The sequence below is a fragment of the Bidens hawaiensis genome, unplaced genomic scaffold (assembly GCF_021521415.1).
Source record: "Bidens hawaiensis isolate Kalapana, Puna unplaced genomic scaffold, B.hawaiensis_p1.1 tig00000296_1, whole genome shotgun sequence".
Taxonomy (NCBI): Eukaryota; Viridiplantae; Streptophyta; class Magnoliopsida; order Asterales; family Asteraceae; genus Bidens; species Bidens hawaiensis.
In genome coordinates this window covers 5,657,100-5,674,141 of record NW_027491024.1, presented here as the reverse complement: position 1 = coordinate 5,674,141, position 17,042 = coordinate 5,657,100, and the positions used below count along the sequence as shown (strand labels likewise).

General features: G+C 37.1%; 1 protein-coding gene across 1 annotated transcript; it reads right to left on the bottom strand.

Moving 5' to 3' along the window:
- Positions 1-6,219: 6,219 nt before the first annotated feature.
- LOC143620838 (uncharacterized) lies at positions 6,220-9,489 on the bottom strand. The gene is made up of 2 exons (XM_077092434.1): positions 8,263-9,489; positions 6,220-7,714 (listed from the first exon to the last, which is right to left on the bottom strand). Exons 1-2 carry the CDS (start codon positions 9,426-9,428, stop codon positions 6,802-6,804), a joined length of 2,079 nt encoding a protein of 692 aa, XP_076948549.1. The 5' UTR covers positions 9,429-9,489; the 3' UTR covers positions 6,220-6,801.
- Positions 9,490-17,042: the final 7,553 nt, after the last annotated feature.

Genomic DNA, 17,042 nt, shown 5'->3' with positions numbered 1-17,042 from the left:
TGTCCCTGACACTGTGTGAGGGGACGTGAAAGGAAACAATACGGCTGCTGCCAGAGTTCACGCGCCACCACTCGCAGGAACGGACCAACGCGAGCGCGACACGTGTCCCTGACGGCATGTGAGGGGACACGAAAGGCAACTGTAGCACCTCGAGCACACGAAAGGCCTGACACGTCTCCATCACTGGCCCACGTCAGCAACAACCAACCACGTCCAGGGACGATTCGTTTGCAACCAAGAGGATAGAATTTCGCGCAATGACAAGTGAGAAGAAGAAAAAGACAAAACCCCTACTAAAAGACCAAACTGTTAAGTCTAATATCTATCTTGCCTCGCTCGCGCGAGACAAGACACACATTAGACTGGGGGGGCTTGAAGAGGTATGTACCCGCCTCAACACTGAGCAAGGCGGGACAACCCACAAGATATAGACAAGAAGCTTGAAATCAAGACATTATGAAGGCACAAAGCCAAAACCTATGCGCATGGCGCATATCACATATGCTCATGCATCACATGCTCAGGCATCATATGCCCAGGCACCACACATGCTCAGGCATCATATGCCCAGGCACACATATGCTCGCGCATCACATATGCGCGCGGCGCATCAGCGCGCGGCGCATATCACATGCTCGTGCATATCACATCTGCGCAGGAAACATCTGCGCGTGAGAATAAAGAGAAGACCTCGCGCATCCTCAGGATTGGCGCATATCACACATGCACATAATCAACCTCGTCCTTATCCAAATCAGGATTAGGGCAACCCTGATTGTGCACGTCAGACAACCTTCCAGAAGGTATCTTTTTAAGGAATAAGAATATGCTGATGTTGACAGCTGCCAAATGAAAGGTGGACAACTCAGCATGACACATGTGCTACCACGTGATTACAACCAATGAGAAAGCACCAGGTGTCCCAGAGGACACGTGGCGCAGAGCAATTGGAGGAGGCCAACAAAACCCTAATTGGGTCTGAGCCCAATCAGTGGAAACCCTAGCACTATAAATACAGCATCAACTCCACAAGGAATGATCATCAAATATCACCTGATAACATACAATCACAGAGTATTCAGCTATTAAGCAATACTCTCCAGATTTCCTTACTCTCATATTATTATCTTCTCCACAAATACTTATTCTCACACCGGAGGGTTACCCCAAAGAGGACCCCTCTGTCCCTTTCTGAGGGGTAAGTTGACGGTGCTGTTCATTTTGTAGGTGGAAGAACCCAGATCCAAGAGAAACCATCGGTGAAATAGCATAATCACACCCGAGGAAAGTAAATCGTCTACCAGTGAGTCGATCCACGCTTCTTCAGTATCCTTTGCCAACGTAAGACCTTATGTCTTGTAGCAATCGAACACAGTGACCCTATGAAACTATGCACCTCACCTCATTGTCCCCACTTAACCCCTTACATGTAATTTCACATTAACGAAACTACTTTTTACAAACAAGCAAAATAAATCATCATAAAACAATGGAACATGCATAATGCATTCAATAGTTACTGGTGATTCAGAAAACCCATAACAAGAAAACTAGAAAAGCATGCCTATTTACTTGGAAAACATTTGTCTAGAGTATGTGTAGTGGGGCGATAAAAGTGGAGTTTTAGGCGATATGATCTACAATAGTAACAACACCGCCCCTCCGACTACAAATGGTCGATTTGTTGAGGTAAAGGGGTGTGTGGGTGGGTGGGTGGGGGGTGGTGGGGGCAATTACATTTCACCTACTTGTGCATGTGTAATAATATTATATAATTTATATGGGTTGCAACACCGCCTCCCTATGCTACATATCCCCCCCCCCCCCCCCCCCCGTGCCGGCTCAATCATTTTGGAGGCCTAAAGCGAAGTAAAAATATGAGGCTCTTTCTTATAATTTTTAATTTTACACTATTGTGTGATTATGTTGAAAATTAAGGAGAACTTTGAATAAAAAGATGCAATTAAGCTATAAAAATCAAATCGCATAAAGAACAAAGAAAATTTCTAACTGATGAGTTAACATGTAATGTTACATATGTTAAATATAATTCAGATCTTGTCATGCATATGTCCTAGACGTGCACAAAATCGGGTATTTAAAAAACCCGGAACCGGTTCCTGGTCAACAAAAGTCAAACCAGGTTCAGGTAGGAACCGGTTCCGGGTATAGTCGGGTATTTGACCGGGTTTTGACCAGTTCCGGGTCGGATTTTGACCGGTTCCTCCGGTTTTTTTCGGGTTTTTACCGGTTCCTCTGGGTTTTTTCCACCGGTTCCGGGTCGGTTCCGGTTCCGGAACCGGCTCCGAGAAGAAATCCTATACCCGGTTAAGAACCGGTTCTGGGTCGGTTCCACCGGTTCGGTTCCGGAACCGGTTCCGGGTTTGGTTAGAACCGGTTCCGGGTCGGTTCCACCGATTCGGTTCCAAACAGGTTATTTTGTGCACGTCTAATATGTCCTATTCGTTCGAATCAATTATTATTTAATTTCACCAAAAGTTGATTTTAACTAATTTGTTGGCTGCATCAAAAACTGATTGTAGAAATAAAACATTGGTAAAAATGGAAATAAAATTAAGCTCTCTATCATAATCGAACCTGGGGCCATTGGGAATGAAAATGGGGATTTAACCACTGGACAACAACAATATGCTTAATTTAATAGGAATACTTAATATATACATAACTTATATTTTTTTTAAAAATTGAGGGCCTTTTTATTTTGGGGGCCCAAAGCCCTAGCTTTGGTTGCTATAGCTAACGGGCCGGCCCTGCCCCCACCCCTCCATGTGTCAAAAATCTCCCTTATTTTATAACCCTTCACTACACATAGCCTTAAGCAACTTTGCACCTTCAACCATTCGCATGCACATAGCATTTTAAAGAAGCAAACGTTCATTACATGCATCATTAAAGAGAAATAACTTTGGGTGTATTCAAGTCCAAAAATCATTAAAAGGAGCAAATACAAGGTGACAAATCGTGTTAGGTTAGTGTGTTAAGATTCTTCAACCATAACCTAACCCAACTCAACCAATATATTTATTTGTGTCGAGTCAACCTATTTAAATTTATGTCGTGTTCAGGTCAACCCATTTTACGTCATATACGAATATGAGTAATACCCGGTGACTAAGAAACAATTTAAACAATTAATTAGTTTTACTCATGTAAAACATTTTAGTAATGTGATAAACCTAAGTTTTTTTAGTTTGTATTGATCTCTCAGTCTTAGTTGTGTTTGAGATTAAGTTCGAAAAATGCTTATTGGCTTATTCGTTTTTTCAACAAGCCATTTTGAAAAGCCAGTATTTTGGGCTTTTTGAAAACTGTTTTTTAACCCTATCAAGAAGCTAAACTAAGAAATATTTTTTTGATTGCTAAACACATTTTAACTTATTTGCTTTTTGAAAACACTAAGGCTATGCGTAGTGGAGGGGCTACAAATTAAGACGTTTTGCGCCATGTAGCGCCCAGTCAGAAAGTGGTGGGAATTTGTTTTGGGGTGTTATGGTATAGGGCTACAAATAGTAATATAATATATATATATATAACACTAGTAATATAATAATAATAAAACCAAACAAATCCCCGGCGACATATACCCCAAGCTCCCGCCCATTCCGCCCCAATTTCGCCCCCCCACGGGGGGGGGGGGGGGGTGTTCCACCCCAATGTCGCCCATTTCGCTCAGTATACATGGCCTAATAAGCCAATAAGCATTTTTCAAACTCAATCTCAAACATGCTCTAATAAACTTGGGTTAACTACGTAGCTTAAGATAAGAACAAACAAATGAGAAAAAAAATCAAAGAACGGAGCAATTAGAACTAATCTATACTATATATAAAACATGAGTTAGGGACGTCTTAAATTTTAAGAGGTACCAAACTCATTACTTTTTATACAACACATAATGGGTTAATTAAGTCTTTTCATTTTTTTCAAAATATACTTATAACTTTGATCCCTCAATTTCACTACTTTTTTTGTAAAGTTTATTCATAGTTACACATATGCCCCCTAATTCAAAACTAACTACCCCACGACTTTTTAACGACCATAACTTTTTCACACGTTAATATTTTTTCAAAAAAATTACATCATAAAAACGAGCATTTTATTCTCTTTAATTTGAGTATGATATTGCTATAGTTTTTTAATTTTAAAAGTTAGCATGGTGCGCGCTTACCATTTAAAACCGGTAACATGTCGAGTCGGGCGAGCTCGGGTCACTTGTAAAAGTACATTATGGTCAGAACGAGTCAATACAAAAAAATTGTTAATTTGGTTCGGGTTCGAGTAGAAAGGGGCTAGGTCAAAATGATGTCGAGTCGGAACGGGTTGGTTTAAAAAAATGATTTGTTTCAAATTACTGTATATATATTCAGGTTTGCCTTTTGATTTTCGTTACATGTTACGCAGATCCGGTTGTTTACGTGTACCGGGGCCGATAAACATGTGTCCAACCCCACGTAACGCACTTAACCCAATATTGGTAAGGGCTCAACCGAACACCCTACACCATTAATCGGCATGAATTACACGTGTGGTGTTGGTTAAGCATGCTTTAATGTCTGTAACGTACATTCCCGTCTGGTTAGTGTGCAATCTTCTATTACACGCAATTGGCTTTGCATGAGTTACGTGTCTAATTCTAGGCTACGTGCGCACTATCATCAGATGACGTATGTCCCAACACAGACAATGCGTTCAATACAAAGTTGTGTGCACGTCCCGCTGCATCGCGCGAGCACACAACTAGTAAAATAAAAATGTTTGAAGTGAAAAATAAATAAAAGTAGCTTAAAAAGAAATTGGTATTACAAGTTAATAGATATGAAAAATTAAAAAATCTAGGTATCCAACTTAAAGTTTAATATCTCTTATATTTAAAATCAAAAAAAAAGTAGCTTAAAAAGAAATTGGTATTACAAGTTAATAGATATGAAAAATTAAAAAATCTAGGTATCCAACTTAAAGTTTAATATCTCTTATATTTAAAATCAAAAAATTAACTTCTTTAAAATTCTTGAACAGCTTAGCAAGTCAACACACTTTTTAATAGTTTGTATTTGGGTTAACCTCTTTAATAAAAACAGACGTATCAGTCGATCCAAAACCTATATTTTTCGTATCGAGTTCGGGTCGTGTCAGGAATTGCCGACAATATAGAATCTCTCCTCATCTCTTCTTTCGTTGACTACCACCAACCTTTCACAAATTCTACATAAACTTCCCGTTACCTATGCGTTTTATAATCGAGACGTCTCACAATGAGTTTATGTTTAAGCAATTACTCTCTTTCTATTGTAAAACATAACCCAAATCTTTCAGGTCTTAAATGTTTTACCTCTTGTCATCAGTGACTTGCGCATATAAACCATCCAATCACCGTTCGTTCAGTACCACGAGCGAGTAGCCTGCTGTACAGTAACGATCACAACCCTCTCAACCGATTAACTTTAGCCGATTTGTTGCCTCAGCCTAAAAAACATTGCACGGCCACCGTCCTCGTGCTGGTGCTGCAAATGTTACCAACCATATCTCATTGCTACAGTCTCACATCCTTATTTGTAACAAATAATCAAAAATAAATAAGTCGTGAATGTGGATGATAGCTCATTCTCGAGTTTAAGAGGCTCCTTAAAAACGAAAACTTCCTTTTGAAAAGCTTCCAAGTACCGGAACAACCCTTGGTACAAGGTTGCAAGTTAAATCGTTAAGGTTGATGGTTCTTTTTTTCTAAATAAGATTTATATGTACCAAAATCTAAGTTCTTCATATACCACTTATTTTTCAACTTAATCCAAGTGTTTGCCGGTAGTGTCGTGCTAAAGAATACCGGACTCTGACCTACTAACAGTAAACACAACCACAGTAACACCAATATCCTGATGATGTGCCTGTGGTATGCAACACCATAGAGAACATAAAATGTTCTAGGCTACCATACATAAAACACTCCTACCATATTAGACTACGGACTTAGGTCCCAATCATCAATGATTGCACATAATATTAGAATATGGACTTGACCCATATAGAAGTTGGTTCCATCTATTCAATGGTTATGTTAACTTAAGGAGCAAGTTGTTGACCCTAAACTTACCAACATATATACACATATCATATCAGCCTCTCAGGTAAATGCAGAAAAGCTCTTAATTCCAAAATTATCAATAGCCCACAACATGTTAGTTGGCATTTTCAACTCATGATTTTAGTATCACATAACCCTAAAATAATGCATTTTATACATCAAAATAAAGGCCTAGAGATCTTGTTAGCATAATGTTAACTGTTATTTAGTTTCAAGGCTAAAAGCTTAGCATGCATTCTACAGTCAATACTCTGCTTTCAATAGAAAAATTCTTAACAGTATAATAATAACCACTAAGGCATTACTTTAACAATAATATGCCTTCCCACTGCTACATAATTAAATGGAATAATTCTCAATATCTATAACCGACAATATATGTTCCTAAAAACTAAATGAAATCTAACATAACCAAAAAAATAGAAAAAAACACAAAATTCAGATAGATGTAAGATATTGTATTTAACATGACATATAATGACAGTAGTAGATATCCTTTAACAGAAGAATACACAAGTAAAAAAGAAAAAAGAAAAAAAAACATATTTTTTATTTTTTTCTTATAACAATATAACCTATAACATAACACATACCAGCATCCAGCACACAAATACACAATATGATCACGAACACAAATAAAAGCAAAAACAATAACCAATTTGACTGCAAAACTTTCCCAAAACCTCACCTATCAACTGTTAAGGCTGTTGAGTTCGCCCATGCTGTTGCTGCTTTGCAGTATGGTCTGTTGCAAAATAAGAGCCCGAGTCAGCAGTCACGGTTTGAAATTGAGCAGCCGATTGAGGCGGCAATTGCTGTGGTGCTGCATAATACATATGCTGTCCTTGCGCAGGATCAGTGAATTCATATCCATAGTTAGCTCCAGCACCAGAGGCAGAACTAGCAACAGACTGAGATGGATGGTGAATCTGTGAATACCCAACATATTGTGGCCGTAATTGTGGTTGAGGTTGTGGTTGGTTAGAAGAAACTTGAACAAATTGAGGAGCACCAGAATTTGTTGTTCCATAAACTCCAGCAGGTAACTCACTGTTAGGAGCAGTTTGTGCAGGCGGCCTATTGGTGGTGTAAACAGGTGGTGGTAGTGGTGCTTGATTATGGGAAAGAGAGGTGGCAGTTGCAGAGGACACATCAGCATAACCAGCAGATTGCGGCGGCATTTGCAAGTTGTAACCATGAGGAGCCTGTCTAGCAGGCATATAATACACAAAGTTCTGCTGGTCAAGGGGTAGATGGTGAGGGTGTTGGCTCGGAGGTGGGTACATCTGGTAGTAAGATGGCACGGGAACCGCACCAGGTGGGTGGTGCTGGATGTACTGTGGTGGTGGAACGGCTGTATGAATTAACTGTGGTTGCTGGTGGTGCAATTGGGCGTGTTGTGGATCAACCTGTGCATTTGACATTGACATTAAATAATCTGCAATTTGTTGTTGTTGTTGTTGCTGCTGCTGCTGTTGTTGTTGCAGCATTTGAATTCTAGTGTTTTGATCAGGAATGTTATTCAGATCGGTTGGTCGATTGTTGTTATTAGAAGTTTGGATTTGACCCAATTGATCCTGATAAATCATGGCTGGTTTTGGTCTACCATCACTGCAATTCATACATATACAAATCTTAATTCATAGCAATATTTTTCACTTGGCATTTCCACAATATATGTAGTGTCTACGAACTACATATAGCATCATGCATCAATAAATCTTAACGCATAGCACCTTTCCACAAACACTTTATATGCATTGTCTATAAATTACAAATAAACTCATACATAAACAAATTTTAACTCATATCAACCATTTTCACTTGGCCTTTCCACAAACACTTGATACGCACCGCCTATGAACTATAGATAACATCATACATAAACAAATCTCAACTCATAGTCCACAAACACTTGATATGCATTGTCTATGAACTATATATAACTCAATACACACATAAATCTTGACTCATAGCACAATTATTCACTTAGGCATTTCCACTATATGTATTGTCTACGAACTATAAATTGCTTCGTACATAAACAAATCTCAACTCAAAGCAGAAATTTTCACTTAGGCATTTCCACAAACACTTGATATGCATTGTCTCTATAAACAATAGACAATTCATAATCTGAATTTTAAAATTGCACGTACCTCGAAATCGAATCCGAAGAAGCCAAATCAAAACCTGAGGATTGCTTTTGCTGATATTGTAGTTGCTGCTGCTGCTGCTTTAGATAATCCGATCTCTCATCCTCGGAGAAAACCGGATTAGCGTACTCCGCAGCCACCGGCGTAGAACTAGAGCTCAACGGCACAGCAGTAACAACCACAGGCGCAGGCACAGCAACGTAACCGCCATCGTCCTGCTGCTTCTGATGTTGTTGATGTACACACATCTGAGAAAACTGCTCCTCAATTATTCTCTCCTTCTGATTATTATTAATGTTATCATCCACATGTACTCTAATAGGTGGCAAGCTAGCTAACGAAGGAGCTGACGAAGCGGATCCAAACGACGACGTCCGTTCCAAATCGGGAACAGAATGTAAATCCTGAGCCGAACCATTCGCTTTTGAAATTTTACCGATCCCACCTTTTTTCTCCGGTACCGAAACGTCGTCGTCTAGATTCAATAAGCAATTCACCGATGACGTGTCCGAGAATCCAGAAGTTGATCCGTTTAAGGCGTTCAGAAACCAATCCTCCGATTTAACGCTGTTTTCCAAAAGCGATCCGATCGAAGAGGCGGAATCAGGTTTATTCGGAAACATAAACAAGCGCAGGCGTGACGTCTTGCTGACGTGTGCGGATGAGTTAAGCCTCTCGTACTCATCGATCATGTTCTCGAGGTCTTCATCGGTGGTAACGGAGATCAACGAGTCCAGATCTTCAGACGGAAGCTGGTACTTGAGCGTAAACGACGCCGTTGCAGGTGTTAATGCTAAATTCGAAGATGAAGCCGATCGGATGAGTGTTTTGGAAAGGCGTTGGATGAGGTCAAACAGAGTGACGTGGCGGTCAACGACGACGATACGAGTCTCGCCGCCGACGTAGCAGAGAGACTTGTCATGTGGACGAGGGACTATGTGTCCGCCGTAGCTGCACATCAGCCGGAGCTTAGTCAAACCTGTTTGCTGCGCCGCCGCCGTAGTGCCGCCGTTGCTAGGGTAAATATTGTCCTCTCCGAATGAATCGGTATTGCGGGAGTGAGGAGAGGAGTCTAGAGAATCGGGGTATGTGGCTGCCGGAACTGGAACCGGAGCGATGGAGACGGCGGTGAGAGACGGTGGCGGTGGTGGTGTGAGGGTTTGCTCCATTGGGGGAAATGAAAATGAAAATGTGGGCTGGCTTGCAGCTGTTTGTTTGTGTGTGTTATTAAATATTAAAATTATATGATGGAAGGTCAAGTTTACTTTTCAACTGTCTTATACGTTATGATATTTTTTATTAAATACGACGCGGCTTGATGTATGATAACTTCGGACGTTACGTTTCTAAATTATCTTTCTTTCTTATTTATTGATTACCTTTTAATTATTTATGAGTAGATAATATTGATTATTATTAAAAATATTGTTAGTTTAATAGATATTCTTTACAACATTTTACTTTGTTTTATATTTGATTTTCTAATTATTAGACTATTTTTCTATTTTTAGTACCTGCTAGACAATTTGTAGGATGTTCTTGTAACTGAAACGGTCAACTATAATAATTATTTCAAAGGTAAAGGTGTCCTAGGTTCATTAAATGTTCAAGATTCTCATTTTGTCATCCTATATAGGGATTGGACAAATATAGCAAACAATGATAGCATGACGGTTCAAGATTATGTGCTTATCGAATCTTCCTATCGTGTAAATAATCAAAGAAGAAACACCACTGGTTAGTCTCACCGCATAAAGGGATCTCATGTGATCAACTTCTGACGTGAGAATAAGTAATCTAATATGTTGATTGAAATAAATGATAAGTACGAAGAGAGAGTAGAGAGAAAATAGGGTGAATGAGAATGAATGTACCTTTGGTGAAATGTTCTAATTAAAGGCAATCGGAAGCTTCTCTAAGGAAACTGAAGCATCTTAAATGGAAAAGGTCATCTCTTTTGTCAGCTCACGTGGACTGGGTGCATGTCATTTCCATCTAACCTTCTCTCAGCTTTTATTTGTCTTATAGTTACTTTTACTTTATGGCAGACGTCAGCTTTTGGTCACTTATGACTTTTTCTAACATTACTGCAGCATGAGCTTCTTAATCAACTTAAGAATCTTGCTGGGCAAGAGTCAAACTTCCCCATCTAGCAACTTATGTTTGCTATTCTTTTATTCCTAAGCTTCCCTAGCTTGTGAGTTGCTTCTTTATTTGTTACGCTTTTGAGTGGGTAAGGGTGTCCACGCCATCAGGCCCCCAGTCAGAAGTATTCAGATTGTAATGATGAATGCTTGTAACTAAACTCTTTTTCATTATGCCCTCCTGGGTGTTTAATGCGTTTGGGCTCAGCGGCATGCCTCTTCATAGACCAACGCATTACCCATTTTGTTGTGTTGGGCTTCGTTATGGGGAAGCCCAACAGCTGGAAAATGTTTTCCTAACTTGTGGTCCAGAAGCTAGGAGCTACACAACCTTACTATTTCGTTTGTGAAACCTCTAGGCGGAAGCTGGAAGTTTCGTAATGACATGTAGGTCATTATTACTTATACCAGTTTAACGGCTGCTACCTATTGCATCTGACTGATTAGACCCCTGCGTCAAAAGGTCATTAGAGAGCTGGTTGTTACAGTTGTGGCTTGGTTAATCCCTGACCTTCTACCTATCCCCATCCTTGGGGACATGAATTTCAAAAAATCACCTATAAGTTACATATAAGACCACAATGAAACCACTCTCCATCTTTTTCGCCTCTTATTTCTCCATTATAACTCCTTTCATCCGGTGATTTCCTTTTTTCTTGCTTCTTTAAGAACCGTTTCCCTTTCTTATTTTTTATTATGGGCTCTAAGGGTGATATGGCTACTCAATTTTTGAAGCTTACTCGAGCGAAGCTTGATCGATTTTGCTTAGAATATGGGATTGGGGCCGATCTCAAGCCTGAGTTAGCTGATCCTTCCACCCCCGTTTCAAGCCGTCCCAAAGGTAAAGTCGTTTTTTACACTTGATATTTTGACCAATCCAACCTTCGATATCCTTTTTCTAAATACTTTCTCAATTTGTTGGAGTGTCACGGTGTTTGTCTTGGTCAACTGGTTCCTGTTGGTGTTGCAAGGATCTTGCATTTCGAAATTATTTTTCGTGCTCTTGGTTATGAACCTTCTTTACCCATGTACCGTAGGTTTTTTCAACTTGAAAAAAATGGTAATTGGTTCACGGTAGAGAAGACTCGTTGTGAACCTAGTTTGATTTCAAGCACCGTTGGCCTTACTTTTCTTGGAATTACAAGTTTTTCTTTGTTTCATCCTCCATCCTACCTTTTCCTCCGATGTGGAGGAACCATGAGCGTACTTTGAACACCCATGAACCAAAAGCTGAGGAACTTGATACTACCATCCTCAAAAGCCTTCGATTGGTGTGCTGCGAACTTTGAACCTTTTCGGAGGAGTTTCTAGTCTATCTGGGCCTTAGTACCAAGTAACCTAGCCCTCACAACGAACCCAATATTTTTATGGATTATAAAGGTATGTTATATGTTTGTTTTTAATCTTCTTTCATTATTTAGGTTTAACCTTCACCTTCCCTGGAGTTTCTTTCACTTGAAGATTTTTCTTCTGCTACTTTTGTGTCTGCTGAGGTCACTCCCGACCATCCTAATGTGGTTGAAAACTGTGGCATTCGTCAATTTCGGGTCTCGACTAATATTCGTTTTGTATCCATTTATTATGTGAACCGACCCATTTTGTAAACCAAAGCTTTTGATATAATCAAAATGATGGATTTTATGTTACAATATTATTTTACACTTGTTGGGTCTTGAAAACATCCTTTTCGGTTCTTAAAACTCGTTAAAATCACTTAAAACGAACTTCGGGGGCCAAATCTGCCATTTTTGAAAGTTTGGAAAATCTGGTGACCAACCCCATCGCGCTACGCGATGGGGGATACCCAAAGGGGTCACGTATCGTGACCAGCACCCAGATCAGCAGCTCGTATTTTGTATTTTTGTGTCTTGTCTTGATCCATTTTGCATGTAGTTACTTGATATTTACACCCATATTTGACCATTATCCTTACCCTATATATACACCACGATTTCCCTTCATTTTCCCCTGCTACATCTCCAAATTCTCTGTCAAATACAAAGATTCAAGGTTGTTATTTTAGTGTTCTTGAAGGTTTGACTTCCAAAAGTCAAACTGAGTTAAATCTTTCATTCTAATTAGCTTATGTAGTCTTATTAATACTTGAATATGGTTGTACAACATATATATAATATACACACCTTTTTACCTTTGGTAGTCACTTCCCCGGTCTCGGTCGGTGGAGTGGGATCTTGTAAGGCAAGGCTATATAGAGGACTTTCGAGTCCTTGATATATATATATATATATATATATAGGGTAAGGATCCTAAGAGAACCCTTTGCAAATTGAGAACTTTGAGAACCATTTTGGACCACTAAAAACACATTTAAAAAAATATTTAAAAAAAATCATAAAACAAAAAATAATAAAAATTTTAATAAAGTAAAAAAAGTAAAAAAACCAAAATTCTTATATTTCATTCCGGTTTCATTAAAAAAATAAAAAAAAAATTTAAAAAAAATGTCGTATTATACACATATGTATAGTTTTATATAATATTTAGTTACGTAATATACACATATGTACAATATCATTTATCTTAAATTATACACATGTGTACAAAAAAATCATGTAACATATATGTATATAATATACATATGTGTATATAATTTAGCTAAACCGATTTTTTTTATGAAACCGGGATGATAAAATAAGAATTTTGGTTTTTTTACTTTTTTGATTTTTGTGTACTTTTTTATTTTTGGGTTTTTTATGGTCCAAAATGGTTCTCATAGTTCTCAATTTAAAAAAGGTTCTCTCATGATCCTGATCCTATATATATATAACTTGTTTATACATATTAACCATGCTTAACTTCTGCTCATTTTAGTTTTTTTTTGTCATATTTACATGTTCCATGGTTATGAGTTCTAAGAGTCTAGCCTCGGTTTAACCGTAAATAGCTCTAAACCGTAAACCGAACTTTGTTTACTAGTTGTTGTTAAATAATTGTTTAAACATGCTTATTGTTAGATTTAAGTTTTTAAAATCATTTTTATGAGTTCTATGGTTATGGTTTGTGAAATCTTACCTCGGTCTTAACCCGAACCAAGATCCGAACCGAAAACCGAACTTTCGTTTAAAGACTTCATTGTTAACTTTTTGGTTGTAAAACTTAAGAATTTCATTTGTACATTATTATACAAGTTCTTTGATATTTGGGCATGTGGAAACCATCTATGAACTTATTGTGAGATGGAAACCGAACCAAATCGAACTAAACCGATTTTCACTCGCTTAAGACACACAAGTGTGTTTCTAGCTATCAAGACTTGTATAAATCTTTAAAAATACTTTCTAAATCGATTTTTAATTATTTTCTTAACTACTTGGAAATGTTGGATCCAACTTGATCTCATAACAAAGTTTGGACCGACAAAACCGAACACTTATTTAACGTGCGTTATTGGTTCTAAAACAATAGAACTACATACTTGGTTAAGTCTTATTAAGTTTAATTGAGTTATCTCATAACATTCATTATTTTGGAAAGTTGACTTTGGGTTTGACCAATTATCAAGACCCGAACCAACAACCCGAACACTCGTTAAAACCTGTTTTAGTATTTTTATTCTAAAGGGACATACATTCTTGCATTTTACCCACCTTATTACTTAACATAGGTTGAGTAAATATTAAGGTTAGATACTTTATCCCTGTTTCGAGCAAACTTACATTTTAAAGGGTTATTATTATAATTCTTAAATAGTTACATTTTAAACCTTGAACTTTAATTGTTTACATTTCTCAATATTTATTTTATTTAAAGACCTTCAAGACAACCTTATAATTCAAGACTTTCTTTTATCTAGGCTTTGCTCGTTAAACTCATCGTTCCTGTTAAACTCCAAATCATCAAATCTTTCAAGTTTGTTACTTGAACGTGAGTACTTTCTTACCCCGTTTTCCATCTTTCGTTTTGGGGGTGACATTTCATACTTATTCAAATTAAATGCTTTATACTTGAGTCTTAAACCACAAACGTTATTGTATCATTTACTTAAATAAATGCTCGATTTGGTGTGTTTATGCTTACATACTCATGTGTTTACGTGTTTACCGCTTTTGGTTGGTTGATCTATAATACCTAGACTATTTGGGATCCCCTTATAGCAAGGTGTCGTTAATGTATTCTTATTAACGATAACTATAAATCCTAGACTATTTGGCATCCACTTATAGCAAGGTGTCACTAATGTATTCTTATTAGTGACCTCACTTTTATCCAAATTATTGCTATTATTTATTGTTTCGTTTACAAGATTGTGGCTTTTTTTTATTATATACTTATATGCTCAAAACTATGAATTGCTCACCAACATTTGTGTTTATAAACTTTATTTTATGAAATGTTACAGGCTTGCATTTAGGTTGATTATGGAGTGTGGAGAAAACGTCATCAAGACCTTTAGGATATTAGCAAAATGAACAATATATGATTTGCTATATTTTGTTATATTTGTCTTATGAATATTGTTATGTGACATTTTGATGTTGTGAAATAAAATGGGTTTGTTAAATATTGTAGCTTTAAATAATGTCATGCGCTTATGGCAATCGTTACATCCCGGCATGTTCCGTCGCCTTTGGTCGGGGTGTGACAAGAACACTAAGGAGTTCTGTCAGTCTAGTGTCGGAATATCAAATCATGGTGGTTCATGTATGATTTTTCGACTCTATAAATCTCAAAATCTCAAATCTTTAAGCTTTAACCTCTCAAAAAAAATCATTTACGTTTGTTTTCGGTTTTGTTATTTATATACAAAGTTTTATATTTTATTTAACACTAACATCTTCTCCTCACTAACTATAGGATTCACAATCAAAAATTGAAATCTTATTTTATTATATACACCCTCATATTCATTTGTTTTTACCTCAAACTTATTCCATGTCTTTATAAATTTTAGCATGCCTCCGGTAAGCCGTCATTCACGCAAGAAATCCAACCGACGTATGGCTGCTTTCATCTTCAAACAAATGGCCGCTGTGATTCCCAAACTTGTAACCCAAATCTAATCTACCCAACCTCCACCTGTTGTTGCACCCGTTGAACCCAAACCCGTATAAGCAATTCACTAGTGCCAACCAAACCGAGTTTTTGGGTATGAACTGTGCGACTACCTTGTTGCAATGGTTCGAGTCAATGGAGAACGTGTTTTGACACAGCGAATGCCCCGATGCGAAAAAGACAAATTTCGCTTCAAGCATGTTTAAAAAAACCGCTCTAACATGGTGGGGTAGTTTCATGCACCTCCAAGGGTCGAAAACTGCTATGACTCTCCCATGGTCCGACCTCAAGGCACTTATGATGAAGAAATTTAGGGTTTATAATAATATACACAAGCAGTTTTAACCAGTTTTGATTATAAACCCTAACATTCTTTAATCGATACATCCATTAATACTTCGAGTAATTAAGTTTAGGGTTAACGAAGAGCAATGGATTGCGATCAAAGAATGTTAGGGTTTATAATCAAAACTGGTTAAAACTGCTTGTGTATATTACTATTCGAAGATGTGTTTTGTTGCAGATGTCTGGTAGCCCAACTGGTTAATTCAATTGAGTCACAGGGGGCAGGTCGTGGGTTCGACCCCCTGCCACCCCGTATTTTTAGGGTTTTTGTTTAATTATTTTTTTAAACACTTAATAACTCTATAATATTAATAATAGTAATTAATTAAAACCATTTTATTAAAAACCGACTATGATACTTGTGTTTTCTCGCATCTTTTCGTTCGTGTATGTATGCATATGTGTATTTAGATATACATATATGTATATATACATATATATAATACCACGTAAATTAATTGATTTAGCATATATATATATATACAAACTTTATCTCTACTTATATACTTTAACAAACTAATAATTTTTTAAGATGTATTTTATTCATATAATATTTTTATATAACAAAATATTATATTATAATATACTTTTAAAGGGTTTATAAACTAATAATATAACTTAATAAAAATTATAGTTATCGAACTCTCATATCTGATTCATTAACTTAGTATCTTCGTATTCTATTATCCTTATTAGGCTTTATCGTCAACGCGTGAATCCTCGGTTGTTATTTTTAATATTCTCTTTTCACCTTCGCCCGTCTGTTAAGGTGAGTACCAAATTCCCCTATTTTACTTATTTTCTACGTTTTGGGGACATATGTGTAAATATATTTCTCATTATATACTTATACTTAAAACTGCAACTTTGTCTTATGTGTTAACAACTTATACCTTACTTGTTTATGTGCTTATTTGCTTTGTATGCTTTCGCATTCGGAGAGGTCCAACATAATATCAGTCTAGTATGATCATATGCTAGTCGTTAGCCTTTGTGCTTCTCGACATCTCAGTTATACTTGCTCATTTGGTTAATTTGTTATTCTCATATGACTTGTTGCAAATACTTATTTTTATACTATACTATACTATATGTACACTTAAACTGGTGTGTTGCTCACTCAACATGTGTTGTTGACAAAATTCTATTTTATACGCATATGCAGGTATTGCTTGAATTAGTTGCAAGACTTTGTGAAGATTTAGTGAAGAATTATGTTAGAAAAGATAAAATCAAGAACTAAATTGGTGTTTATTGTTTGTTTAATGAGTTGTATTTTGT

Coding starts and splice junctions, on each gene's coding strand:
- LOC143620838 (XM_077092434.1), bottom strand. CDS start 9,428: ATGGAGCAAACCCTCACACCACCACCGCCACCGTCTCTCACCGCCGTC. Junction 7,715..8,262: donor TCTTCGGATTCGATTTCGAG/GTACGTGCAATT, acceptor TATGAATTGCAG/TGATGGTAGACCAAAACCAG.